At 38.7% G+C, this 13,563-nt stretch overlaps 1 protein-coding gene across 2 annotated transcripts in view; it reads right to left on the bottom strand.

Moving 5' to 3' along the window:
* ube2f (ubiquitin conjugating enzyme E2 F (putative)) overlaps positions 1-13,563 on the bottom strand; it is a 42,643-nt gene that overhangs the window by 14,440 nt on the left and 14,640 nt on the right. The window contains exons 6-9 of one of the 2 annotated variants that reach the window (XM_022741072.1): positions 11,240-11,310; positions 10,378-10,435; positions 2,835-2,867; positions 1,368-1,430 (exon numbers count right to left, since the gene is read on the bottom strand). In XM_022741072.1, coding sequence (XP_022596793.1) covers positions 1,368-1,430; positions 2,835-2,867; positions 10,378-10,435; positions 11,240-11,310 — 225 coding nt within the window. Of the gene's footprint in view, positions 1-1,367; positions 1,431-2,834; positions 2,868-6,895; positions 7,183-10,377; positions 10,436-11,239; positions 11,311-13,563 lie in introns of those variants that run through there. The other variant, XM_022741074.1, reaches the window with a different exon arrangement.

Genomic DNA, 13,563 nt, shown 5'->3' with positions numbered 1-13,563 from the left:
GACATACTGTTCCTTATGAGCTCAGATACCTTTCTGAAGGGATTTGGCTCACTACTAAATTTTTTTTCAGACACAAAAATGTGACTTTTTTGTATTTACCGTATGAAAGGCAGGGACAAATGACTCATTTCAACAATCATAACCTCTGCCACGACCTGGCAATCATTTCTTGCACAGTTGCCCTCTCTTTCCCTCTCACAAAAACACAAAGACAGAAAAACTCTTTCACATCTAATGGCAGCCATTATCACGCATTGCTGGTTCCACACCGATGCATCATGGGAAAGGGTATGTGCAAAGTGCCAAAGGTCAAATATTGTACTTAAAATGCTTCCAGCTCGCCTCAACTAACACTGATTGCCTCGGTCAGCAGGCTCCCTTCAGAGTTACATTAGTTCGGTTGGCAATCTGAGAAAGCAATTACTGTAAGCAAACAACATCAGCCTCTGAAAACTTTGACACTGCCTGATGTACTGATAAATAACTGAATGGGAGGGAGCTGATGCACAAGGCAGAAATGAATGGAACAGGGCAATTGGGGAGAGACGGAGGGAGTAAGTTTCAAACCAATTAGCCAGAGTGCCTGTCTTTTAGAGACACCTCCAACAATTGTTTTGGTAAGAGGAAGGCTTCCATTCAACCACTCCCACACCAGCTCAGTGTTTGCCAGAAAGGCTGGATGGTAAGACCCTGGGCCTCATCAGTAAATCCTAGATAAATCATACCTAAAGTTATAGTTCAGAAAAACACAAACTCAAATGCAGGATAAGAGGCCACTTGTTGTCTCAGACTTTTGGACACGACTGTACATAATCACTAGTACACAATCAGCAGGGAGGGAGTCGTGAGGGTTGAGACCCGGTTTAGGGCTCTGATTTGACTTACAAATTGTAGCTCCTGTTGTCCACTGTAGAGGCACTGAATTAAACAGCTGCGCAGTACCTTTTCTAAAAACACCTGTACCATGCATTCAACTCTTGAATATAACATCATAACCATTCTCCGCTCAGAGAAGCTGCTCTGTGCTCTCTGTCTTCAGCTGACTGTATTTGATAAAAGCACTCTCAACTGATTATCACGACTCCACAAGTAGAATCAAGTAATACTGACGGAGCGTCACTGAAAGCTGCAGCAGAAATTGTAGTTCCTGCAGCAGCCGCACATCTTGTCCAAATAAATGTTCTATGCGGGCTATCAATAGGAGCTGGGGTGTGAATATTATTATGCAAACTATAAGAACATCTGAGATGCTGTGGGGAGGCTTCATGAGTGAATCATCTGCATGTCAATGACTAAAGTCACTCTTTCCTCCCAACCTACACTATGTTTGATGATAAAACAGAATCGAAAGATGAAGTTAGAGTCACCTTGTCCCTCAGATGATGTTCTGCAGCATCGATGTTCAGCGGGTCATCAAAGTTCAACAGGTCCTGCAGCAGAGGCAAAGAGAGAGGAGACATGAGGACACAGGTAAAAACAGCTGAAGCACAGGAAATGAGTCAAGAAACACGAGCGACGGATGTTGGCCAGAATATCAAAAGTTCAGTCATTTTATTGCCCACTTCAGCTGTATTTACTGACTGCAATGTCACCCTGGATTCTGAACTGCAGCAAAGAAAACAGCATAATTACACTGTTGCCTTAGAGACGTCGTGAACAACAAGTGAGACAAGACTGTTATGAGAGATAAAAAGGAGGATGGCCTGCGAGGTTGTTTCCTGATTAAGGGGTAAGATTTAGGGCATTACCATGCATCAATGCAGATTATCATCACCATTATCATTGTGGACACTGCTGACCTCAGGGTAAGTGTGGATACTAATGTGATACTAATGTAATGTAATCGATGATAGATTCATGCAAGTTTGTATCAAGCAAAATGTGCATGTTTTGGATTAAACTAAATAACCTGGTTACTTTCAGCTGCGTACTTGCTGCTTGCTTCAACATCCAAAATGTTTAAATAACCTTTTATTATTATTTTTATTGACTATTTTCAGAACTTTTACTCCATTCATTTGATGTTTGTAAGCATGTTTGTATTTATACTCACAGGATCAGCCCATTTTAACCTCCTTTAATTGCAACATGCTTCTGAGTAGTTAAAAGTAGTAGTACATTTTTCACAAACATCACCCTAAATCAGACTAATTATTAATTTTCTTCATTTTCTGAAGCATTTATAAAGGATTATTGTCAAACTCAGGGGACGTCCAGCTGGCGGTACCTTTCTACAAACACTACCTTAAATTAAATATTCTTGTTTTTATTTCCCTACAATTGCTCTTCATAATGAGAAAGATAATTTCCCCTAAGACAAAAATGATGGTCTTATTACAGCTGTAAAGAGAGATACACAACGGCAATGTTAATCTGATCCGTGTTTGGACTAATGTTATTGTGTGTAACCTACATACAGAGAGCAAAAGAAATTCAATAGTGCAGATTAATTTGCTCATGAGGTAAACCAATGGTGAACTGTGATGTAGTTCAACACTGTCTGTTAATGAAGGGAGCACTCTCAGTAGAGTTTCTTTATTTAAACTACAGACTTTAGGGAAAATCATGTGTATAAATGCAAGTTTACCAGGGCAAATAACAGTCATTTAAATCATTGGTTATCGTGTCACTCATTCTCTAAAAAATTTTTTTTGTGTGTATAAAATAGTGAAAATGCCTGTTATAATTTCCTAAAGCCCGAGGTGACATTTTCGGTCGATTAATCAATCAATCAATCGATCACATCTGGCATCTTTTTACCCTTAATTTTCCTAAAATCTGCTAAATTTTGAACAACATAGTCATGTTAGTTAGCCAAAAAAAGCATAACTTACAGTAAACAAGGAGTTCAATCCCCAGACCACGTCCTAGAAAAAGCAAATATAGAAGAATTAATGATTAAATAGTCAAACTGAATCATAATCAAATATCTCTGACAAGACTGCATATAACTTTAACTCAATGCACCAATCATAATTTTCCACTCTCAATTCATCAGAAGCTAATTTAAATTTGGTCTGCAGTAGGAATGGATGCACATGTCAATTAACTATTGTTTAATTGGCTAAATTCATTTTAGTCTTTTGACCACCATAACAACTATGAAAGAGCTGCATGGCTCTGACAAAATGAAAACATCTGGGTTACTGCACATCTTTGTGCAGTCGAACAAAATGTACATTTTGTTCAACTGCACAAAGATGCACTATATATTTACTTAATTACACTAGAGTGTCAAATAATTTCCTGAAAGAAAAAGAGAGCGTTTTCAACTCTCTGTCTCAAAGATGGTAACCACTATGTGCAGTAACTAGATCCCTCAGCTTCACAAGAACTGCTGAATTTCTTCAGCATGTCCCATGGCGCAAAGCAACAGTGCAGCAGTACAACAAAAGACGCAAGTACATGGTAAAACAAAGGAAGCATCAGAATAACCTTTTATCAGTGAAGCTCATGACTTTCATTATCCTCCAATATCTGCTTACAGGAATAGTTCAGTGAAATCTAATTAAGTGCAGCAGCAGCAGCATCATGGCGACAGAATATAACAAGAGTACTGAAAGATGTCACAAAGGACCAACTAAAAAGGCAAGCTTAACTTCACTGTGCCCTGCTGCCAACAACTGTCAGCTGGTCCACTTACTGACAAGTTCGGGTTCATACTTTCAGGACTTCCATTCAATTATCTTTCATTCATTCCACACACATACAGACAGTATTCAGACCACACCACTTTGTGCACACTTTGTTTTGTAGATTTGATTATAGTTTGATACAATTGCAACGTTTTTGACCATCTACACTGAATAACCCATAATGACTGAAAGTGAAAACATGTTTTTAGATAGTTTTGCTAATTTATAAAAAGTCTAAACTGAAGTCTCTCGTTTACAAAAGTAGTCAGACCTTTAATTCAGAACTTGTCAGATTGGATGGGAAGCATCTGTGAACTGCCATCGTTAGGTCTCTGATGTTCTATGGGGTTGAATTCTGGACTTTGGCTGGACCACTGAGGGATAGTCAGAGACTTGTCCTGAAGACACTCCAAAATTGTCTTGGCTGCATGCTTCAGGTCACTGTCATTCTGAAGCAGGTTTTCTTCAAAGACCTCTCTGTATTTGGCTACATTCATCCTTCCTTCAATTCTGCCCAGTCTCCCTGTGCCTGCTGCTGAGAAGCCCCCACAGCATGATGCTAAGTTTAGCCAGATAGTCAAACTCCAGGAAGAGTCCTGCTGATTCCATACTTTTCACAATAACTGAGGCCACTGTACTCCTGGGAGCACTCAGAGCTTTAGAAAATGGTTTTATACACTCGCCCTGATCTACGCATCACCACAATTTTATCATAGAGGTCTGCAGAGAGTTCCCTGGACTTCATTGCTTGGTTTTTGTCCTGACGTGCAGTATGAATTGTGGGACTTTATATACACTGTGTTAGCCACAGGTGCACCTCAATCAAGACGCAATCATCAAAGATAATTAAAGCAAACAGGATGCATCAGATGACAATTCCGAGTGCCACAGCACATGGTCTGAATACTGAAGCAAATGAGAGATTTCAGTTGTTGATTTTTAATTAATCAACCAAAAATTCGAAAAACATGTTTTCACTTTGTCATTTTGGTTTATTGAGTTCAGATTTATATAAAATTAAATCTGCAACACAAGAGAGTGTGCAAAAAGAGAAGAGTCTGAATACTTTCTGAAACCACTGTATATTTATACCATTTATAGAATGAGATTCAGCTTTGAATCTTGAATATTTAGAAAAGCAAACGACTAGCAGAAGACCTGTTGCAAATGAAAATAATCCAGGCTGAACTAACCACAAAGAACTATCACTGCTTTCCTCTCCATCCTCCACATATTGACACTTACTGAGAATCAAAGAGAACAAGGAAATAACAGTATACCATGATACGTGTGGGTTTACCAAACCCAAAAATAAAACATTATATTTCTTGATTCCTAAACTAAAACCAAACAAGGACCAGCTATTAAATAGGCTTCATATTAATGCTACAGTATAATATTTTTGACTTTTTAGACTTATTTTCTAATGTTGTTAAATATGATGCAAATACAGTGCCCCCTCACTGCAGCAAGAGCTCCGTCCTTCCACAGTAAAGGAGGTAGAGTTTGTGAGTTGGAATGAAAAAATGATCCCACAAATATCCGTAATGGTCATATTCACAACAAATATATCACAAGCTCTGACTTTATTAATTATTATGAGCAATATTAACAAAGGGAAGGAAACTATTTAGAACTGGCTCTGGTCTATTTCTAAAGCAACAAGAAAAGAAACAGAGAAGGAGAGGGTATCACTAAATCTCTCCTGTCCATCCCTCATGTGCAACAAGCAATCAAATGCCTTGTGTGATCCAATAAAAAGCTGCGAAATAATTACTTTGGTGTTATTTATTGATTGCATTTTTAAAGTATTTCAAAAGATGCATTTTATGTTTTCTGCCTTCAAAATAAATGTTTCTGTACATTTTCAACTTGATCACCAAAACTGGTTAATATACTTGCAATATACTGTGGGCTCACCTATCCATTCCTCTGATGCACACAAAAAAGTAAAGTAAGATTGTTTCTTCTGCCAAAGCAAAGACATGAGAAGAAAAGTGGTTCATTTCTGATGGGTTCTACCTGACTTAAATGTTGCAGTTACAATTTCCTGGGAGCTACTAAACAGTGTGTGGATTATATTTCTAAGAAAAGACAACAGAGGGTGAGGAAAACATAAAAAAACATAGAATCACAATACACTGTGTGATTCTGCTAACAAACAGAAGCTCTGAGCAACAAAGTGGTGATTTTTACATGATTATATTTTTTGCAGCTGTACATTGTGCTAAAATTTCCATCTGAGCCATTATTGTGAAGGTATTTCATGTGAGACTCTGTGTGTGTGTGTGTGTGTGTGTATGTGTGTGTGGGCTGAAGTAGAGAAGACTGGTGACCAGTGAAGAGGGACAGCATCACCCACTCATACCTAACACAATCCTCTCTGACTCACAGCTTTTGCACTTACTTTTTCTCACATATTTTTGAGCACTCACAGTGACACTCGCAGGAGCACACTCCCAACCACTCTCACACTTATGACCGCGTCCACACCTACATTTCAGTAAACAATGACAGACTGCATTTCAGCTCGACTCCGGAGCACAAAATAAAAACATCCACCAGCTGTCAGACACAAGCCGGGGAGGCAGATGGGTGGTCACAAAAAAAGTAAAATAGCCAAAACAACACTGGAAGTCACTGTTGGTTTAATTCTGATATCTGAATTATTTTGGATCATTAGTTTGAAATTTTGTCTCTGTGTATTAACTTTGAAAAGAATTTTGTCACTGACTCACAGCTGGATGGCTGACTAAGTAATCTTACTAACTAACTGCGGGCTTCACGTCATAACGTCTGTTCGAGGAACAGAACTGTGCTGCAGCAGCAGAAAATCAGCGACAGAGAGGTTAAAATGTACCCATAATTTTGTGCTGTCACAGTTGGCGACTGCCACTAACAATGTACTGCAAAGGACGTCAGAAACTATTTGAAAACAAATCTGACTGGTCAAACTGAGACACTTGTTCATTTGAATGGCTTCAAAATCACATATGATTGTGGTTCCAAAGTGAGCTATACAGTACATTTGACAAGCACTGAAGCTATAGACGTAGCCCTAATTCTGTAGCTAGCTGTGCAACGTTGACACCTATCTCGGCTTTTACACTGAGCAGATTCAGAGGCTTTAATTCATGTATGCGTGCAGCGAAGCGTTGCACAAATGCCAGAGAGAGTGTTTCTTAAGCCTGACTATGTGCTCACTGGTTATTATTGCTATAATGAACACAAGCACACGCCAAGATAAGCACTCACAATGTATGCAAAGCTGCTTTCCTCGCTTTGCCTTCTTAGAATCAAGGCCAGGGAAGAGAAGCATTCAAAACAACAAGAATACAAACTACACAACTGAGACGGGAGTACATTGTAAAAGACACAAGTACTGTGTTTGTGTGGGTTTCAGAGCATTGTATTGTTCGAAAACAATGACTCATCAGCATGAATTAAGTTTCATTTTAAAATGCTGTTGAATTAACATCGAGAGTATTTTCATTTCTTCATGCTGTATTCAGGTAGCTGCTGTAGCGGAGAGGCTCCAGTGGTGGATCTAAGAAAGAGAAAGCAAATACCAGCAAAGGACAGCAGTGTGTGATGAAAAGAAAACGTTGGTTACTTGAGACTGTGTACAGCAGGAAATGTCAGGTCTATTTCAGGCGTACAGCACAGTCGTCCATGAAGGAAATCTTGAGAAGGTAAATGAAATTCAACGTTGTGTGGGCATCTCTGTTGATGTACACCACCCTTCTTCCCACTCCATATCTCACTACAAAAACTGATTATGATCACAGCTTGGTTACAGAACTGAACAGCTGATTCGATAGCATTAATCCCCGTCATTGGCTGTGTAAGGTGTGTAAGTGAAGAGAAACTATTCTCCTTTTTGCTGGGGACCCCCAGGAACCCCTTGACGGACCCCTGGGANGTTACAGAACTGAACAGCTGATTCGATAGCATTAATCCCCCACATTGGCTGTGTAAGGTGCATAAAATCGACTCCTGTCTGTAAAGCACTGTTTTTACTCTGAGAGAGGAGTTAAATAGAAGTGAATGCAACACACAGCTAATAAGAAATTATAGCTTCCTCTATTTTGTGCTCTCTTTGTCTATGAAGCAAATTTGCATGTCACTGTTCACCAAAGTTGAACTCTATAAGGCAGTGGTTCTCAAATTTTCACATCAAGGGCCCCTAAACTGACACAAATTAGACCACCGCCTGAAAAGATTTTTGCTTTTAGATGTTGCAGTACAGAAAGTGTTTGAAACCCGTGACCAAAATAGTCACACATTCTGTCCTTGTGTTATGGATGGAATTATAGTGAAGAGAAACTATTCTCCTTTTTGCTGGGGATCCCCAGGAACCCCTTGACGGACCCCTGGGGTCCCCGGACCCCACTTTGAGAACCACTGCTATAAGGAACATTCACGCTGATTAAATTTGCCTCTTCAAACAGATCCTCTGATCGTGGCAAGTCCATTGTAATGAATTAATTGTACTGTGAAATTTTGCCCTTTTAAAGTCTGGTGTGATCAGGCGTTCATCCACTAATCCACAGTTTTAATTATTACAGCAGTGTTAATGTTGCGTAAAATCAACCAGTCTGACATTACAATACTTTGTTGCCGGAAGTTATAATGATTTACACTAGCACATTATTTTTCAACCTGTTAACCTCATCACTGCACATATTAATTTTGAAGTGAAAACAGAAACCAATATATTTAGAATTTTCTTTCTAACATTTACTGAATAATTAAAATGAAAGGTGCAACCAGGCAATTCTGTTTTTCATGTGTGCACACAAACCACATCACTTTCTATTGGCTTAATATTACATCTGAAAATGCAGTTATAGATGATTAGTGGGGACCACAATGGAAGACATGGCAAAGAGTTCAGCTGCATCAATCAAGTGTGTGCAAATGCAGCCACTGTAACTGGCTGGTTAGAAACATATTGGATGTAACCACAGACACAATGCAACACTGACAAACTATTTGTTTTTCAGCTTTTATCTCTTCCATTTCTCCTGGGTGTATCACGTGATTGACACCATGCAGAACGTAATATAATGTGTTCAGTGATATGGAGACACTGAACTTGTCATGATGACATCGGAATAAAAAAAGGATTTCTCTAGCTTGACAATTTTCTATTACGTGAACTATGTTTTTGATTATGTACAAGAAGAGCAGAAAATGGCTTCTTATATGTGCAGAAAACACCAGAAATAAGGGAAAAGGAGAAGAGCAGCCTGAATTGACACAAACGTATCAAAGCTTTAAAATAGGAAAGGACGTCTTAAAGATAAGACAAATTGTGACAGTAACTTCAAGAGCAGCCTTGGCAGGAATACCTGCCCCTCTATTTATAAGGGCAACGGCATACGTTTGCATATTTTCATAATCACAAGAGCATTGCAGCGCAGTCATTGAGAGAAATGTTGATCTCGCCTTCAGTCCCTCCAGACAAGCACCAATGAATGTTCAAGCCAAAATTTAATATGGAAGGCAGAGCTCCACCACGCAACCACATATAGTTTCAAAGGGGATAGCAGAGAATGTCCTTGCTTTAAACTTCAGTAACTGTTTCTGAACAGCTCGCACAAAGTGGTCAACTGAGTGAAGGGTAAAATATAAGTAGTCAAGGCTCTCTTTTATACGCAGCTGAAAATCCTTTCATCAGTGTACCTTACACAACTCCACAAAAGTTTTTTTTTCATCGTGTCCTGAGAGAACGCCGCAGGGTTTTCAACAGCTCTCAGCCGTATTTCCTGCACCTGCACTTTGTCAGTTTAAAGTAGTGAAAAAGTGGATGAACACAGAGAAGGTCTGATGTCAAGGAGCATCACACACAGGTCTACTGTGTTCTAAATTACACATTGTACAAAAAACATGGTTTACAATATCCATCCATCCAACAGCTATCAACTCTTCATTTGAGCCTAATGTTGACAATGTTAGGGGTCACACATTTCCTTCATTGCAAATTCAGTATATAAAAGCTTTAAGACCATACAGAGGCTGGGGCTTATTCACAGACTATTCACCTATATAGACCTATGGAGCGGTGTGTTAGAAAAACATATGAGGCAGGTGATGATACAAATAACACAGCAAAATAAGACAGCACATCATCTCCACTGGTGCGCACCTTGCTCATATGAAATAAAATCTTATTCGGACCAGACAGGTGATAGTTTAAAGCTGGCACAAGTCACAGTAATCAGTGTGTCCTTAAATTATCCCAAACTAGTATCAAAACATTTGCATACAATATTTGATATTCTCTCTCCAGTTTGGTTGTGTCATTGTACTTTTTGTGTGTTGAGTGTGTTTTTGTGTTTGCTTGGTTGCATGTTTTTTTCCGACTTGCTACACTGGGGTGGGTGCTGGGGGAATTTTATGCTTGTGTTTCTTTTTGCATTCATGATGCTATTTTTGTATTTTGACTTGGACGATAATACAAACACTTAGTAAAACAGTGAAGGATTGTGCTTTGATGTTAGAGTGTCTTCTACTTTTATTTTCCAAGTATTTGCGAAATATGAAATGTTGCAAAGATCTGTTCCTTTTGCAGAATGGTTGTAGGTGTCATAAAAAAAACTGCTTCACCTGCACTGTGAAAGTAAACATTGCTATATAATATATATATCATTTTCTTGTTCCAGAGAAGAATGAGCACAGCCAAAACTCCCTAAGACATCACAGTGTAAAAAAAGGGTAACTTAAATAAATGCAATACCTTTAATGTTCTGGTGGGGGCCCAGCCTGTGCCGTCAATAGAGTGTTCACGCAATAAGCTGCGGGGAAAAAAAATACACATTCATTTAAAATATTTTAATGTTATTTAAGACAATTTGTAATAGCTTGTTATTGCACTGTGGTTCTGGATATGTACTGTGAAGTCATTGTTGTTATGCCCATCACACAGACCTAAAGGTACGGAAGCCCTGAGGGGAAGTAAAAAAATGTTCTCTCCTTATGCCTGAAGAGCAGGTGATAAAAAATGTTTTTTTTGTGAGGATTTTTGTTTGTTGGTTGTAATCTTACTTCAGCCACAAGATGTTCACTACCCCAGTTTTTTTTTTTTTTTCCCAAATTTATTTATTGGATTTTCTAAAACACAATTTGCATTGTTGTGTAAGATATACCATCGAAAGTAACAAGACATGTCTATACTATAAAGTGCAGTACAAATACATGAATAATGTTATAGAAAAAAGTTAAGGAAATTTAGTCCTGGAACTTTTTCACCTGTTCTTTAGTCATTAACACAGAAGATCAGACTTAAAAAACACTGGATCACCTGATTTTTTTTTTTTTTTTACTTGCTGCTCATGGCTTCTATACAATGGTCATTAACTCCCACAACAGTGTTAATAAAACCAGTCACAAAACTAACATTTTCATGAATGAGACTGGCTACATTTAGAAGTTTGTGGCTGTGTAGCAATGCACGAATACCTTAATTACAAAGCTGCAGCTTTCATTTGCTTTGCTCATCAATTTCTTAGCAGGAAGAGCAATGTGATACAAAATAAAAATAAGACATAAGAAAATATATCAGTGAAAATATGTCATGGAGGAAGGGTAAGTGGCATTACCTCAAACAGATCTCTCCATTCTCTGTGATGTTAGGATGCCATATTCTAGTCAAACATCTCACTTTAGGAGGCTGGAGTTTAACACAGAGAGAAAAGCAAAAAAAAAAGGAGAAAGAGAAAGACATTTACTTTATTAATTTCAAAAAAACTTTCAATAACAAATATTTACGAGTCAGAGAATCTGTACAAGTCTTCAGTTGTAAAGGCATATTGCTCAATGCTTTTGCTGCTGTTGAAAAATAACATGTTACTAGCTGAAACACATGACTCACACATAAGCAGACAAATATATATATATATATATAAAAACGCAACAAGGCCATTCAAAAAAAGGAAAAAAGCTACATTTTCCTTTGTTGTAATGTGGTTAAAATATATTACATAGAGCATTTTCTGTTTTTGACTTTCTGAAGATTCTTCAGCCATGACCAGTTAAATACGTGGACACATTTTTATCATTCAGCTGTGCAGCCATGTGTGTTTTTGTGAATCTGAGCATTTTGCAAAAGAGATGGTTTGAAAGAGAAGAGAGAGGTGGCTGTTGTTTTTCTTCAGCCACATAGGCTGCTGTAAAAATTACTTCAATCATGGAGGTAAAAGGTACTCAGTTGTGTTATTTACATAGAAGCTGTGGCAGCGATGGAGAAAAGTAAAGAGCAAGTAAGTAACAAAGGAAGCGATGAAATACAAGGATGAGCCAGCTCCATGTTGGTTAATTTATGCTGTTCCCCCTCAAGACACAAAGCACTTGCCTCTGGTTTAAGGATGTCAGCTGCCTCATTTTGTGCTAAGTAGCTAATCTTTTTCAGCCTCTCTAAGGGTCTTTAAAATGCTTCTTGTCTGGAAACCAATTTGCCATAAGACATTACTTGGTTGTTCTTTGCTCCTCGATCCTCACTTGGCATAGAAATCATTCCGGAGTGAGGATACACAAGACCATCCGCTGTGTGAGAGGAGCGCCACAGGAGCTGGACATGCCACTGACGTAATTTTATTAATCATGGTTACAGTGACAACATTATCAATAAAACAGCCTTTTAATTATCATATTAAACATACTGCGCCCCCTGAACTGTCAAGTGACAAGTTGACAACGTGATGGAATAAACGCTACTGCTCCTTACAATTTTTCATCTGCCCTGCACTGCGCTTGGATTGTGCACACTGCGCACTGAAAGTGGGGGATGATGGGTACCATTTGATAGGCAATTGTGCATGACTCTGCCCAGGTCCAGGAGGTAACACTGACTGACTGATGGCAAATGCTAAATTGGATCAGCTGGAGGGACGCTTCAAATATTATTAGATCATATTATTTTGTAATGAGAAGGTACAAGCCTTCAGGTGCACAAGGACAGAAATGGAGAAAAGAGGAGGAGGAATAGAAAATCAAATACAGAGGTCCCTTGTGCTTACATTAAAATGCTGTTTTGTCTGTTACATTACCAGTAAAAGTCCTGCATGAAAAATCCCACTAAAGTAAAAGTACATAAGTCCAAAGGACTTTGGTAAGAGAGGTGACCAAAAACCCAATGTTCACTCTGGCTGAACTCCAGAGATCCTGTGTGGAGGTGGGAGAAACTTCCCAAAGGACAACCATCACAGCAGTACCTTTCTGATCTGGGCTGTATGGCAGAGTGGCCAGAAGACAGAAGCCTCTCCTGAGAGAAAGTTTGCAAAAAAGCACCTGTAGGACTCTCAGACTGTGAGACACAAGATTCTCTGCTCAGATTGAACTGTTTGGCCTCAATTCTAAGTGTAACCAGACCAGACGTAACACTTATAATTGGTCGTCCTCTGTAGCACCTTTCTCCCATCTCCACACAGGATCTCTGGAGCTCAGCCACCAGCTGCTAGCCGCTGTGCAAACTAGTAAAACGGATCCGTCACATCTCATCTCCAGGTTGGTGCCCCTGTGAAAGTGTTGGAGCCTCGGTTAATGTGTGTTTTAAAAACTAACTTTAGGGCTGCGTTTACTCTTTCATCCCCAAGTGCAGTGTAAATTCTAAATGTGATAGCAAAGTGTCTGAATACTTATGTGAATGTGATATTTTACTTTTTTACTTTTTAATAAACTTGCAAAAAATTCTAATATTCAGTTTTCACTTTGCTGTTATGGAATATTGAGTGTAGGCTGATGACAGACAAAATTCATTTTTTTTTATTTTAGCAGCCACAAAAATTGAAAGGGTGTGAACACTCTCTGAATGACTGTATATGTTTAGACTATTAATACAGAAGCATCAGGGTGGAGGCAGCATGTCACTGTTGTAGCTGATGGAGGTGGAGCTAGATTGAAGATGATTAATGGGAGAGGAAAAGAA

Source organism: Seriola dumerili, unplaced genomic scaffold, assembly GCF_002260705.1.
Source record: "Seriola dumerili isolate Sdu_G_001 unplaced genomic scaffold, Sdu_1.0 BDQW01000052.1, whole genome shotgun sequence".
NCBI lineage: Eukaryota > Metazoa > Chordata > Actinopteri > Carangiformes > Carangidae > Seriola > Seriola dumerili.
This window is presented reverse-complemented; position numbering and strand designations above follow the sequence as displayed.